Source organism: Juglans regia, chromosome 1 (assembly GCF_001411555.2).
Source record: "Juglans regia cultivar Chandler chromosome 1, Walnut 2.0, whole genome shotgun sequence".
Lineage (NCBI taxonomy): Eukaryota > Viridiplantae > Streptophyta > Magnoliopsida > Fagales > Juglandaceae > Juglans > Juglans regia.
Window position 1 is genome coordinate 43,503,610 of NC_049901.1, and position 15,078 is coordinate 43,518,687.

The 15,078-nt window shown below is 38.9% G+C and overlaps 1 protein-coding gene across 2 annotated transcripts; it reads right to left on the minus strand.

Moving 5' to 3' along the window:
- Positions 1 to 992: 992 nt before the first annotated feature.
- On the minus strand, positions 993 to 15,078 carry LOC108995988 (phospholipid--sterol O-acyltransferase). Of its 2 annotated transcripts, none has more exons than XM_018971696.2 (16): positions 14,727 to 15,078; positions 14,232 to 14,367; positions 13,961 to 14,105; positions 13,487 to 13,656; positions 13,310 to 13,386; positions 12,645 to 12,858; positions 12,387 to 12,561; positions 10,649 to 10,748; positions 10,006 to 10,100; positions 4,148 to 4,199; positions 3,916 to 3,987; positions 3,181 to 3,346; positions 2,339 to 2,443; positions 2,146 to 2,230; positions 1,951 to 2,040; positions 993 to 1,373 (listed from the first exon to the last, which is right to left on the minus strand). In XM_018971696.2, the coding sequence occupies exons 1-15, from the start codon at positions 14,961 to 14,963 to the stop codon at positions 1,959 to 1,961; spliced, it is 1,911 nt and encodes a 636-aa protein (XP_018827241.1). In that variant the 5' UTR covers positions 14,964 to 15,078; the 3' UTR covers positions 993 to 1,373; positions 1,951 to 1,958. The 2 variants fall into 2 exon arrangements, with proteins under 2 accessions (XP_018827241.1, XP_018827242.1); XM_018971697.2 differs by having other exon boundaries at positions 1,945 to 2,040.

Genomic DNA, 15,078 nt, shown 5'->3' on the forward strand with positions numbered 1-15,078 from the left:
ATGGGCCTTTTCAGGTGGAGAAAAGGGTGGGAGAGGTGGCATACCGTCTCAAGCTACCGGATACCTCTCGGATCCACCCCATCTTCCATGTATCTTGTCTCAAAAAGAAGGTTGGAAGCTCGATCCAACCACTGGTGACTCTACCCCCAGTTGACAAGAATGGGGAGGTTCGGCCCGAACCCGAGTCGATTGTGGATCGTCGATTACAGAGAGAGGGAAATCGAGGAATCACGGAGGTACTAGTGAAATGGAGGGAAACAACGGAGGAAGAGAATACCTGGGAGAAATTGTGGAAGCTCCATCAGCTCTATCCCCACCTTGTGGGCAAGGTGCTGTGAAGAAAGAGGGAGTTGTTGGAACCCTAGGCTGGAAATGAGACACGAAGTGAAGAACTGCCGAGGTAATGAGGAACTGGGAGCTTGCGGAACTGAAGAAGGGATGGAACTCAAAACGGCAGCGCATGGGTTTATCTCAAACGCACCGTTTGGGTTGTGTGAAGGAAACACAGCGCATAGATAAAGGAAAATAAAGTAGTTTTACTTAATTGTTGCTTTTTGTAATACGCACCGTTTAGTTGAATGAAACGGAGTGTTTTGATTACTGTCTTTTATTATGTTTTGAACGAAGGTCAGTTTAGCCTAAGTTCTAGTAGGTTGTTACTGGAATGGTACTTGAGTGAGGGACGGAGGAGTAGTGGGGTATCATTGTGGTATTTGGAATTCTGAGAATCTGTAATGGAGGTGGGGTCCCTCGAAGAACCCGTAGCTATGGACTATTGACTCTTCGGAGCATTTTATCAAACCGCTTCCGTGCATTTCATTCTCCTTCATTCCGCATGCATTTACATTCAAAGTTTCATCTACTATTATATTCATTGAGCTAAGAACAACCAAGGGTCTTAACACAATCTTTGAAGAGACGTTTCATAAAAAATGGATGGATACTCCCAGCTCTAATGCCATTATCATGGCTCAAGGTGGAGACTACTTCCCTGCATTAGAACATTTGACTTTTACATTTTAGGTAAAAAGAAAAGACCTCCTTAAAATCATATTACATGTATACAATGTTAATGACTGTCTCTTGATTAAAAAGAAAAAAAGAAAAAAGATTCCGCTTTTTTCTGCTGTGATGATGGCTCAGCAAGGAAGTGCTCACAAGAAGCTACTTGGACTTGGAGAATGTTAGCTACAATGGGGCTGGCAATGCAAAGCTGCAGTAAATGCTGAAGGATGAAACCAAGACAGCAAATTAGAATTGCAATCCCTACTCCCTACTCCTATTGTGCATGATACAATCACTGAACTGGATGAATTGTGATTTCGAACAAACTGGACCTCTCGTATTTGAGAAGTATGTGCCGTAGCAAGCAGCTGTAATACGACAAAACAAAATATCATTAAATGAACAAAATCATACATGCACATATATATATATATATATATATATATATATACATGTGTGTGTGTTAAAACTCCAAATTTATGCCTGATGAAAAACTATAGCAATACCACACCCAGAAGAAAACGCAATTATTGACAGATAAAGACGCGTTTAAGATTACTGAAATAAGTTAATTTCGCTTTTTCATAATCTTATCTAAAAATTTTTGTTGTAGTTTTAGAATGTCTTGATACAAGTCCAATCTTTCATTTTCATTTTTCAACCCATAATGACCAGAACAGATATAAGGCTGAAGCTAGGAGAGTTGGCAAAATGCTGGACAAAAATGCTTTGTAAATACTTAATAGCATGTGTGAATCCTAAGTTTGAGGGCAATCATCATGCTTTCATCTTAAGGAAAGTCAAAGCAGGGTCCCAAAGGAAATTATTGTTCATCAAGAAATCTTCGTGGGGACTCTGGTAAAAGTGCAATCAATTTTCTTCCTAAGCTCCTCCTAAAAAATTCTAAATTATACTTGGATAGAGAAGAAAAAACATAACTGGCACCTTCTGATCTATAGATAATGCAACTTCAGATCAGATGAAGAGTTCTTCACCCTACAGCTCTGCCCTAGATGAACATCCCCAAAAACATACCTGCATTGCCATCCATCAAATAAAACAATAATAGCATGAACTAAAACAAAGGAAAAGCACAAGTTCCAATAAAAAATGAATTTGTTCTGAAAGAAAAGAATTAACCTATATTCACAGTACTCAGGCCATGCACACCGAGCTTTCCCATAATCCCAATAACAGTCTTCATCCCGCAAAGGCCCACGCTTAGCTATCAGACATCTTATCAGTTAATATTGCTCAAATTAAACTCCCTGCCCCTGCCCCTCCCCCTCCCCCTCTTCCTTCTTCCAAAAGAAATAATTAGATGAAGATTCACCTTTTGTAACAAAATTGGATTTTGCATCAGGATGAATATCATGCCAGATCTGAAGCCACACCTCCCGCATTAGGACTGGGGATCTAACTATGTTCCTGTGATTTGCTACAAGAAGATATAGTCTCAATTTAATGATTATAACTCCTATTATTAACAAGCCTTTTTCTACTAGTGTTTGGTATGAATCACGGTATGAAAGAAAGAAACAGACAATAAGGGCAACTCAAATTTTCCATGGAGAGATATTCCATAAAAACTACAAAAGAGTCCAAATTCTTGACTAAATATAAAACTTCATGACAATAACCCGCCTCCAAATCATAAGGCAGGAATATCCAAAATTGAGAAACTAATCCTTATATAAAATAACGATAATAATAAAACGTCTAGTATCATAGAACAATCCGGCCAGTTCTAAATCATCTTTAAAATATTTCACAAATTGAATATAAGTCTTCCAAATCAACAAGAACCAGCCCTTATATTTTAGAGAAATTTTATTTGCAGTCCTGAGTGGGGGACTGCATGTGCAATCTCATTGATGAATGAGGGTAAAAGGGGAAAAAATATTATTTTAAAAGGATATTATTGTAATTTAAAATTTTTTTTAAATATAACTATATGGGCTTGCATGAGCAGTCCCCATTTGGGGACTGTATGTAGACTAATTCTATATTTTATATACAATTCTACCAGTTGTACATTGCATGTTGCATAGCTTTGCCATGCTGTCTCAAATAACAAAGCAAATGATACAGTTTATAAGGGCATTATTAAAGTCAAAGAGCTATAATACACTGACATGACTCTTTTCATGCACAATTTATAGATATGTAGCACACCTTTATCAAGCTCCCAAACTGCTGTCCTCCTTCCAGGAATACTTTCCGAATCTTCATAAAAGGTAATGTACTTAACCCTTGTTGATCTTGTCATATTGGGAACAATGTCTTCTCCATGATGTTCTACATTCAATTCCACTTGTATGTCGGACCCATCATGCTCCGACTACATTTTCAGAACAACCGTGGAATTATCAAAGCTCTCGTAGAAAAACAAAATTTTGGATGTTTAACATATCGGCCCATAAACTGCATTTTCGTTTGTAAGACAAGTATGGATATACAAGCAATGGAAACATTACACAAAGGTAATAGAAGTAAATAAGGCCAGCCCATGGTGACAAGGAACATCAAAGACCAAGGGAAACCATTTAAACTCTTGAAACTGGAGACAAATGAGGAATATGTTTCTGGCTCCGCAATTCTCAGATTTAATTTCGCTAAATCACAAAACTGATTCACTTCACTAAGAAGCAATACATAACATGGTAAGAACTCAAAGAACACAACCGAGACAAATTTAAATCTAATAATATGCACCATGCATCCAAAATGTCATGGTATGTCTTGCCAACTGATCTGATCAATAACAGAGATTTGTATTTGTTTAAATATCATCCATACAGATTAAGCAACTGCATTTACGAGGCATAAAATCATAATGCATACACATAATGCAATTCCATACACTTATTGCACTCACACAGGGACAACACACATGCTAACTAGGAATACCTGAGGAGCCCTTGTTATGTTCACTTTTGGTCCAAGCCAATTCTTGCACCATGAGAGGGAATGGTAGGGTACCTGTAAACAGTTATGTCTTTTTCATAGGAAGCTAAAGCACTGTTGTGTGCAATTTATAAATTAAATATCAGATACCCAGACTGAAGTGTGGGAATCTGAATATATCTTATGATTAAATATATCCTATAATAAAACCAACGACACTAATTCTTCAACTTACTGTCTCATCCCCACTTGCAGCTCCCGCATTCCCTTCAACCAGATCCCCTGACCTACATAAATGTTACAAATGTGTATGACACAGTTCATAAAGAGAGTGAGACACCTACATTCACATATTCCCACCCATTCACCTTATCCATAAGAATAATATTTTTGACAAATTCTGTTCAATACTTTATAGAAAGCAGAAACAATGAGCATAAGGCTTGTGAATACGAAGCCAATGGGTAACATGACCAGTTTAGTCAGCCAAAAAGCAGGCATGGAGATGAGGTAGGGAAAATCTGATTGACTAATGCATGAGTTAATGCACCATAACAACAAATGGGCCACAAGAGAGCTGCAGGAAAAATGGAGCAAAGAGCACCAAAAACCATGTCCCCAAGTCACATGAATAAGACAACTAAAAATCTAGCATTAGAGAACATCAGGATATCAACATCATTGACAGTGGTGGGAGGCATGTGCAAAAATAAAGCCCCGGGTCCGGATGGTTTTTCTATGGCTTTCTTTCGAGAGTGTTGGGATATAGTGAAGGAAGAAGGGATGCAGATTTCCATGATTTCCATACTTTTCACAAGTTTGAGAAGTCACTAAATGCTACTTTCATTGCTCTTATCCCGAAGATAGCTGGAGCCTATGAATTGAAAGACTTCCGTCCTATTAGTTTGGCAGGTGGGATCTATAAAATCATATCAAATGTGTTAGCCAACTGAATGAGTATGGTGACGGATAGACTCATTTCTAAACCTCAAAATGCTTTCGTTCGGAGTCGGCAAATCCTGGATTCAGTTCTAATTACTAATGAGTGCTTGGACAGCTGGATAAGAGAAGGCATCCCCATTCCTTATTATATCTCCACAACTATTTTCCAAGTAGCACATGATTAAAGATCCTCACATTTCTAATACCCAAACCACCATTGGAGATAGGACGACATACTGTATCCCACTTTACTAGGTGGAATTTAAACTCCTCCCCCATGCCACCCCACAAGAAGTCACGTTGGAGCTTCTCAATTCGATAAGCCACACTTGCAAAAATAGGAAAAAGTGATAGAAAATAAGTTGGCAGGTTAGAAAGTGTACTCTTGATCAAAGTGATCATGCCGCTTTTCGATAGGTACATTCTCTTCCATCCCGCTAATCTCTTTTCTATTTCCTCAATCATCGTCTCCTATATAGAGGAAGCCCTTGCAACCATCCCCAACGGAAGTCCCAAGTAAGTCAAAGGAAGAGAAGCTATCTTACACCCCCAATGTATTAGCCAGCTACTGTATATTAGGAACATCTCCAATTTTTTTTTTTTTTTTTGATAAGTAAAATAAGTATATATTCATCCAAAAAGTGTCAATTACAAAGAAAAGTTCTGCTGCTCCCATCCTAACTAGGTGGGAACATTAGAAACTAGAAACTCATGAAACTCCATGCCATTAAAGTCCACAGCATGAGCCCAAGTACAAAGGGTCCTAAAAAATAACATTTTTAGCTCTGCTATTGATCTCTCTTTATCTTCAAAAATCCTCTCATTGCGCTCCTGCCATAAGCACCACAAAATACAGTTTGGGATCATCTTCCAAACCGCTTTAATCTGTCTCATTCCTCGAATTGAAGTCCAACAGGCCAAAGCATCCATCACAGTTTCTGGCATCACCCATGCTAGATCTATTCTGTTAAACACCGCATCCCAAATAGTCCTGGCTACCTCGCAATGTAAAAGTAAATGATCCACCGATTCACCCCCTCTTTTACACATACAACACCAATCTGCTATGATTATGTTTCGTCTTCTCAGATTATCCGTAGTAAGAATCTTCCCCAAAGCCGCTGTCCACACAAAGAAAGAAGCTTTGAGAGGAGCCTTATTGCACCAGAGCTTTCTCCAAGGAAATTGACTGTCAGGCACTTGTGTGAGTACCTTGTAAAAGGAGCTAACAGTGAAGACTCCTTTCCTTGTTGGACACCACCACAAATCATCTGTATGCTGGGTATTTGGGCGACAAGAGTATAAAAGGCTATAAAAGTCTATAAAACTCCCCATCTCCCAATCCTGTGCTGCCCTGAAGAAATTGATATTCCAAAGGATGTTTCTACCTTCAACTTCCATTACCTCCGCCACCATGGCATCTTTAGCATTTGCAATCTCAAAAAGTGTAGGAAAACTGTCTTGTAGAGTACAATTGGTACACCAAACATCCTTCCAAAATCTGATCTTTGAACCTGTACCCAATTGCAATCTTGTATGTTGATGAAAAACCACCCATCCTCTCTCCAATTGAAACCATCTCTGATTTATTTAAATTCACTTTCAAACCGGAGACTGCTTCAAAACAAAGTAGCAAGGCCTTCAACACTTGAATTTGATTTCGGTCTGGCTTACAAAAAATAAGTGTATCATCTGCAAACAACAAGTGTGAAATATTAATGATACCCCTATCCGGGGTTCCCAACAAGATGCCATCCACAAAGCCATTAGAAACCAAAGCCGATGTCATCCTACTTAAACCTTCCATCACAAAAACAAACAACAGAGGCGACAAAGGATCGCCTTGTCTTAGGCCACGCGAGCTATGGAAGAAACCAGCTGGGCTACCATTTATCAATACCGAAAATTTCACCGTTGATATGCACCAGCGAATCCAAGTCCGCCACCTCACACCAAAGCAGCACCTCCTAAGGAGGTAGAGAAGAAAATCTCAATTAACGTGATCATACACTTTCTCCATGTCAAGCTTGCAAATGATTCCTGCTATACCAGCCTTCATCCTACTGTCCAGACATTCATTAGCAATAAGAAACTTGTCTAGGATTTGCCTACCTTTAAACAAACATTTTGGGGTTTGGTGATAATCTTCCCTACTACCTCACTCAGTCGATTTGCTAGTACTTTGGATATGATCTTAGCAGATTGGTGTGGGGATACCCCACTACAAGTTTCTTTCCCTTCATTATTCCAAATCACAAGTGATAAAGAAGTTGCAGTGGCGGATGTCATGGGGCTTTCGGGGGGTCAGATCCATTGCGATATCAGTTTTAGTAGAGCAACACAAGATTGGGAGATGAGCAGCATTGCTGATTTTTACAGCCTCTTGTACTCCGTTAAACCAAGCACTCAACAAGAAGATGGACTGTAGTGGTCACCCACTGGGAAAGATGCATTCTTGGTTCGCTCTTTTTATAAGGTTCTCACTCAAGAGCCTAATACTTATTTTCCTTGGAAAAGACTTTGGAGACACAAGGCACCCTCCAAAGCTACTTTTTTCGTGTGGACAACATCGTTGGGTAAAATTCTCACAATTGACAATTTGAGGAAAATGAGGGTTATCATAGCATATTGGTGTTGCATGTGTAGGGGAGGGGAAGAGTTAGTGGACCACCTTCTCTTACATTGTGAGACAGCAAGGGTTTTGTGGAATGAGGTGATCAGTCAAGTAGAGTTGGCTTGGGTTATGCCGGAGACTGTAGTGGCAGTGTTGGCCAGCTGGACAAATTTAGGAGACATGCAGCAGATTAAAGCGGTTTGGAAGATGATTCATATTTGTATCATGCAGTGCTTGTGGAAATAGTGCAATGCCAGGATGTTAGAAGATAGAGAGAGATCATTAGAGGAACTTAAAGTTTTATTTTATACTACTCTATGTACCTGGGTCATTGCTGTTGATTTTAATGGCATGGACCTTCATGACTTTCTTATTTCTTTGGCGCCTTCCTAGCTAGGGCACACTGTGTATTTTCTTATGTGTATCAGGCTTTGCCTTATTCTTTGATTAATATAGTTTTGTTTACCTATCGAAAAAAAAGAGAGAAGGCATCCCAGGGGTTCTTTGTAAGCTGGACATGGAAAAAGCTTACAACCACGTGTGTTGGGATTTTCTCTTTTACATGCTCAGGAGATGTGGCTTTGGGGACAGGTGGTGTGAATGGATCAAACATTGTGTTTCAACTGCTCGATTTTCTGTATTAGTTAATGGCAAATCATGTAGATTTTTTCAGACTTCGAGGGGTTTGAGACAAGGGACTCGTTATCCCCTTTTCTTTTTGTCATTGTTATGGAGGCATTGAGTTGATTGGTGGAGGCTGCAATAAGAGGGGGCTTTATTACTAGTTTTTCGGTGGGTAACAATAGTAATGGTGCCAGTCCCATTTCCCACTTATTATTTGCGGACGATACTTTTATTTTTTGTGATGTAGATTGTGGTCAGATTCAAGCCTTAAGGGTTGTTTTGTTATGTTTTGAAGCGGTTTCGGGACTCAAGGTGAATTTGGGGAAGTCAGAACTGGTACCGGTGGGGGACGTGAGGAATATTAACTTTCTTGCGGACTTGCTAGCCTGCCAAGTTGCCTCTCTTCCTATGAAATATCTTGAGCTTCCTTTGGGGGCATCTTTCAAAGCAAAGAGTATTTGGGACAGTGTGGTAGAGAAGATTGAGAAAAGATTGTCGAGTTGGAAGCGGTTATATCTATCAAAAGGGGGGAGATTAACACTTATCAAAAGCACCCTCTCCAATCTTTCTACTTACTATCTTTCTCTCTTTCCACTACCGGTGGGAGTGGCAAACCGGATGGAAAAATTGTTTAGAGCATTTTTGTGGGGTGGCGTGGGGGAGAACAAATTTCATCTTGTGAGTTGGCAAAGGTTGAGCTGTCCGCTTGTGAATGGTAGTTTGGGGGTGCAAAATTTGAGTATTTTTAATAAGGCATTATTAGGAAAGTGGTTGTGGAGATATCAAATGGAAGGGAACTCATTATGGAGAGAGAGCGTTATTGATCGGAAGTATGGAAGTGAGTGGGGGGGGGATGGTGCTCTAAGGAGGGTAGGGGGCCGTATGGTGCTAGCCTATAGAAATTCATTAAATGGGGGTGGAACATTTTTGAAAAACATCTCAAGTTCAAGGTGGGTCACGGAGCAAGAACCCGTTTTTGGTTCGACGTATGGTGTGGTGAGAGACCTCTTTACACTGTTTTTCCGGTCGTTTACAGCTTGGTTGGAAACCAGCAGGCAGCAGTTTCAGAGGTGTTGTCTCGTGTAAATGGGACTGAATGTTACTTTCACTAGAAATGCTCAGGATTGGGAACTTGATGAGCTTGAAGGTTTTTTCAGCTACCAGTATTCAGTGAAGTTGGGAGGTAATGGGAGTGATTGCATGCTGTGGAAACATACGGGGAGCAAGAAGTTTGCTGTTAAATCGTTTTACAAGGTTTTGATAGTCCAACAGCCTAACTCTTTTCCATGGAAGAGCATATGGAGGGTTTTTGTGCCGTCTAAAGTCACTTGAACGGAAAGGAATAATAGGTGTTTCAACAACAAGGAGCATGCAGTGGGAGAAATCTGGAATTTATTTGTATTCTCACTTTTACAGTGGTTTTCTGTTATTGTACTAAAGGGCGGGAATGTTCATGAGTTTTTGTCTACTTTTCAGCTTTCTAGAATGTAATTAGGTGTCTCATTTTGTATAATTCCTGTGTACATGGGCATTGCCTAGTTTCACTCGATTCAATAAAATTTCTTACTTATAAAAAAAAAAATGTTAACTGAGGTTTCAAGAGTTGATAGGCACTTCAATTTTCCAGGCAAAGGTAGTCAATAGCCACTTGTGGAGAATCACCATTAAACACATGACCGCAATTACTCTCAATATCTCATCTCACCAGCCTAACAAAATCTGGTAACTAAAAGTAACTTTTAACTAACAAAAAAGCTCCAATACACACACAGATTTCCAAAGAAGCTTATTCTTTTTAAGATATAGTTAAATATGACAACAATTTTCAGCAAATATAATCCATGATAAGTTTGCCACTTGCCACAAAATAAGTTTTTTGATAGGATTATAGACTTAGCATGAATGACACTTACCTTGAGAATAAAGATCCTTCAACCTCAAAGATGACATCTGTAATGATCCAATTATCAGGGTAAGGCTTACCACTTGGTGCAAAATAATAACCAACCTGTATTATCATTGGCAAGATACCAAAACTATCATTCAAAATGGTAACCAGCTAGAAGATAGAACAGGCAATGACAAACCCCTAGCCATAGGAAAGATATAGCTTTGGATGCATATAACCTAATTAGCTGTCCAGAAAGTCACTAAAACTGATCTAAAAATGTGGAGTTTAAATAACCACTGAATACAAGAACTTACTAGAGAAATTATGATCCAATACAACTTAGCAAAGAAAAAAATTATGATGCAATACAAAATCTCTAATTGTCTAAACTAAAGAGGCAAACATACATTCGCCCATATGATTTCAGGAATATACACACATGTTTACTAGAACTCATCAAGAAACTAAAATCTATTGTTTCTAGGTCAGTATAATACCCACTATAGACCTTAGGATATCAAAGGAAAAGGAACAAATTTAACTAATGGTTTAAGTAGCACTCTCTAAAATTGAAGGTGTCCTTTTGATTAAAACAAAATTTTAAGGATTACATGTTTCTCTTTTAAGAAAAATATAAATCTGTACTATGAAGAACACAATTTTACCTCAGTCTTCGAATCTATTCCATAGACACAAAAAACATTTTTTATAGGTGGTCTGTCCCAAGGTGTAAGTGGATTCAAAACAGGATCACCATGATATGACCTGAAATGCACAGCATTGTGAACACAGGCTATTGAAAATAGAACCAGAAAGCAACACCATCCTATGCTTTCCAGAATAATAAAAAATAAAAGAGAAGGTAAAAGAATCTAGCATTAGAAATTCTAATCAATATAGCATTTGGTATTTATGAATCAGCAACTACTGAGAACTGATTGCAGGCACAGATAGAGAAGGGCATCAGCAATGTAACAATCCAAAAAAGGCCCAAGCCACATCTGAGTTTGTATTTCAAAATTACTAGGTAAGGCTTCTATTGAAGCTCCTTGGAATCATTATGAACCATAAGAATTTCTCCCTCCCAAGTAATATGGGATCCCATTTACCACTCTCCTTTACTTGAGGTGTTATAAGCAAAGTGATTGTCTGACTGCAAGTGCACATACTATGGCTCAATGGTAAACTACATTTATCTCATTTGGATAGTGCCTCATGACTTATGACACGCTCTTTTCGTTGAAGTTTTAGACCAGACCATCCCAGTTGCAGCTCCATACAATCTCATAAAAAAAAAAATGATTAGACACTTGCTACTGAGTCACAGATTTTATACGGCAAAAGCCACACCTAAAATCATCAACATGTATTAATCTGCAGCAGCCACTCAACCACAATTTTTTGAAGGAAAATCAAGAAACTAAAATTCTTCATCCAATTTGGCTTAATCTAGCATTAGAAATTCTAATCAATATAGCATTTGGTATTTATGAATCAGCAACTACTGAGAACTGATTGCAGGCACAGATAGAGAAGGACATCAGCAATGTAACAATCCAAAAAAGGCCCAAGCCACATCTGAGTTTGTATTTCAAAATTACTAGGTAAGGCTTCTATTGAAGCTCCTTGGAATCATTATGAACCATAAGAATTTCTCCCTCCCAAGTAATATGGGATCCCATTTACCACTCTCCTTTACTTGAGGTGTTATAAGCAAAGTGATTGTCTGACTGCAAGTGCACATACTATGGCTCAATGGTAAACTACATTTATCTCATTTGGATAGTGCCTCATGACTTATGACACGCTCTTTTCGTTGAAGTTTTAGACCAGACCATCCCAGTTGCAGCTCCATACAATCTCATAAAAAAAAAATGATTAGACACTTGCTACTGAGTCACAGATTTTATACGGCAAAAGCCACACCTAAAATCATCAACATGTATTAATCTGCAGCAGCCACTCAACCACAATTTTTTGAAGGAAAATCAAGAAACTAAAATTCTTCATCCAATTTGGCTTAATCATATAAATCCACCCCTTACAGAAGTTTCAAGAACATCCCATAGGAAGACAATATGATTATTTGTAGTCATTTATAAGGATCATGAAACCTTGAGTGACAAACACCAGTAACGATTATCAGCATGGATACAGATGTCCGATATAACAACCTCAAAAGCAGAATAGTAATTTTTGAAGCCAACATGAAGTTGATAGCCGAAATTAAGGAAATATTAATCTGGATAGGTTGACATGAAGTTGCTTCAAGGATAAGTGGAATGAATTTCAGTCCTAGCTGGAAATAATAACTGTAGAAGTCATAATAATTTGGCATTCTATGCAGAAAGCCTGCACATCAAGTGGAAAGGGTTTGTTGGTGATTAGTAAGACGATACCCACTTCTCTAACTGGTACAATAGCCTCTTGCTATCTGGATCATAGTCCTCTATTGCTTTGAAAAAGGTCCCATCCGCGATTTCACGTGCAGAGAAGGATAACTGAGTAGGCAGTCCACATTCCATTCTAGACAAGTTGGTCTCAGCTACTTCCGAAACAGATGGATAAGCATCAAACCCTGATAATAAAAGATGTAGGAAGCATGTGGGAATGATTACACTACTAACTGAATGAGACATGCATGAGTCTCAAAATTCTTACCACGGATTGAAGGAATTTCAATATTGATTATATTTGTCGCCAACCCAGAAAAGTTTGAACGGAATTCCTGCTCTTCGCAGTGATATGTTTGATGACCACGCCTGGTCACCCCAGAGAAATGTTTCCAATATGTATTATCTGCCCTACAGTACTTTGAAAAGGGCAACATCCATAATGAAGAAGAAAATGAATTGAACAACAACCGAGCTGTCCCCTGATACCTTGCAAGATGTACAATAAGCATGAGTTGGAACAGGCATCCTAGTTCAATATGGTAACCACATCAACCAAGATTGTACGTGGATGATGCACTTTCACAGTGTCTCAATCTCACTGAGAAGAAGAGTTCAGTCAATTGAGTTTCTTAAGACTGCCTGACCAGGTTCTAGTTGATTTAACTTTTGAAAGGGCACTGTAGGAACTTCTATTTTAAAAGTATGATGCACTGTGCAGTAACTAAAATAATAGAAGAAGATTAAAGTAGTAAATATTGATTTGCAAGGAAGCAAATACAATTACATATAGAACAAGTAAAAAAAATAGACAAACAAGAGCACTGATAAGAACAGAATATGATATATATATATATATATATTACTTAAAAAGAAAAAGTAAGAACAGAATATTTTGAGATAGTCTGAAAATATGGAAGTAAAAGAGGTAACCTCAGAAACAGGAAGACCAAAAGTATCTCCAGAAAGTGTTGATTTTACCGTCTGAATTGAACCAAGAAGAGGAGCACCTGAAATCAAGAAAACAAAAAGGCCACAAGAGCATCATCACAACTATCTCAAGCAACTAGAATTTTGAAGTAGATGGAATTTGATTCAAAGAGATTATACCAACAGCAAAATAGGCGTGAATGTGTTCATCCAGCCACTGCACATAATGTTTCGGAGGAATTTCTAGCTTTAACCACTCCAAAAAATAACGGAACACATTGTTACCCAGTGAATGGGCCAAGACGATAGAGGGACCACCACGGAGTTTAAGAGCAGTTTCGAATGTCAGTCTGCAAATTTAAAATCAATATTTGGAAATTCTCAACATCCCAAAATTTACCAGTAAATGAATCTCACCCCAGCACAAACTGTAAAATCTAAGGAAATTGTTCAAAGCATGGGAATGCTATCCATTGTAACTTTAGCTTTGTACGTAGATTAAAGTCACAAGCGAAATTCCCCTTCTCCTTTTCTCTCTCTCTCTCTTGGGGGAGGGGGGGGGGGGGTTGATTTGTTTACAGGAATCCATTCTGAGACAAGAATCATAGCTAGTAATTATAGTAGGCAGTACAAATGTTTAGGTTAAATACGAACTTTAACTTGTGAAAGTAAAGGTCTCGCTCCTCAAGCATTGATGGAGACAATCTCCAATCATATGGAACAGCAATAATTGCGTTAGCCTCAATACCAAACTCAATACACCACTTAATCCATTCTTTCCACACTGAAGAGAGAGGACCTGAAGACCACAGAACAACAAAATTTATTTAAGCAGGCCATACCGCCAGAAGATTAAAACATCTCCTGAATATCTTAATCTCAACAAACAGAAGAAGACCATAGTAAAAGAATTCAAAAGGCATACCCGTTATATAGCCTGGGTCCAGTTCAGTGATAGCAGAAAGACCACAGTCTGGCCTAGACTTGCATTCTGGATGATCCGTTTGATTGTAAGGATCGAGCCACATGCACTTAAGCCAGCAGTTGACAGCAGAAAGAAGCTGCAGGCAAAGGAATGCGATTTTCTCAGACTATGGATATAAATAAGATTATTTCAACTCACTAACGGCCCCTTTACCATCACTTATTTATATTCTTCGCAATTTCGCACGTATTTTTGTTGATATGCTAGCATAATAAACGCTGATAAACATAAATTAACTCTTTTATCCAACTAAACTAAAGCGTGACACAAAATGACGTACAGCGCGCATATTTAGTTCCTCAAAAAAAGCACCACAGTAACAATGCCATGCAAGCAATAATGCGATGCCAAAGAAGGATATTGAGACAAAAACGAGTGGAATTCATCAGATTTCCAATGCTACGGGAAAGGACAATGAAAAGAACAAATACATACTTTCGTGGTGTCGAGCCAGACCAAGTCGAGAGGGTTGAAGTCGAGAGGGGAATAGGGGCAGTCGAGGATGGACCAGGCGCGGAGCTGGGTGGAGGCGAAGCCGGGGATTATGATGCCAGAGAGCTTGGAGGAGTCGCCGGAGAATTGACCGGCGCTGGCGACGGAGCATTGGAGGAGGAGGAGGACGAGGAGAAGAGTGGCGGCTAGAGTAGAAGGAGAAGGAGAAAGAGCTCTCATTTGGCTGTACGTTGTTTCTGTCTGTGAGGAAGGGGGAAGAATTAAGAAAGGCGAGAAAGCGGAGAAAGAGATTCTGAGATTATTGTCAGTCTTCTCGAGTTTTGACCGTCGGTTG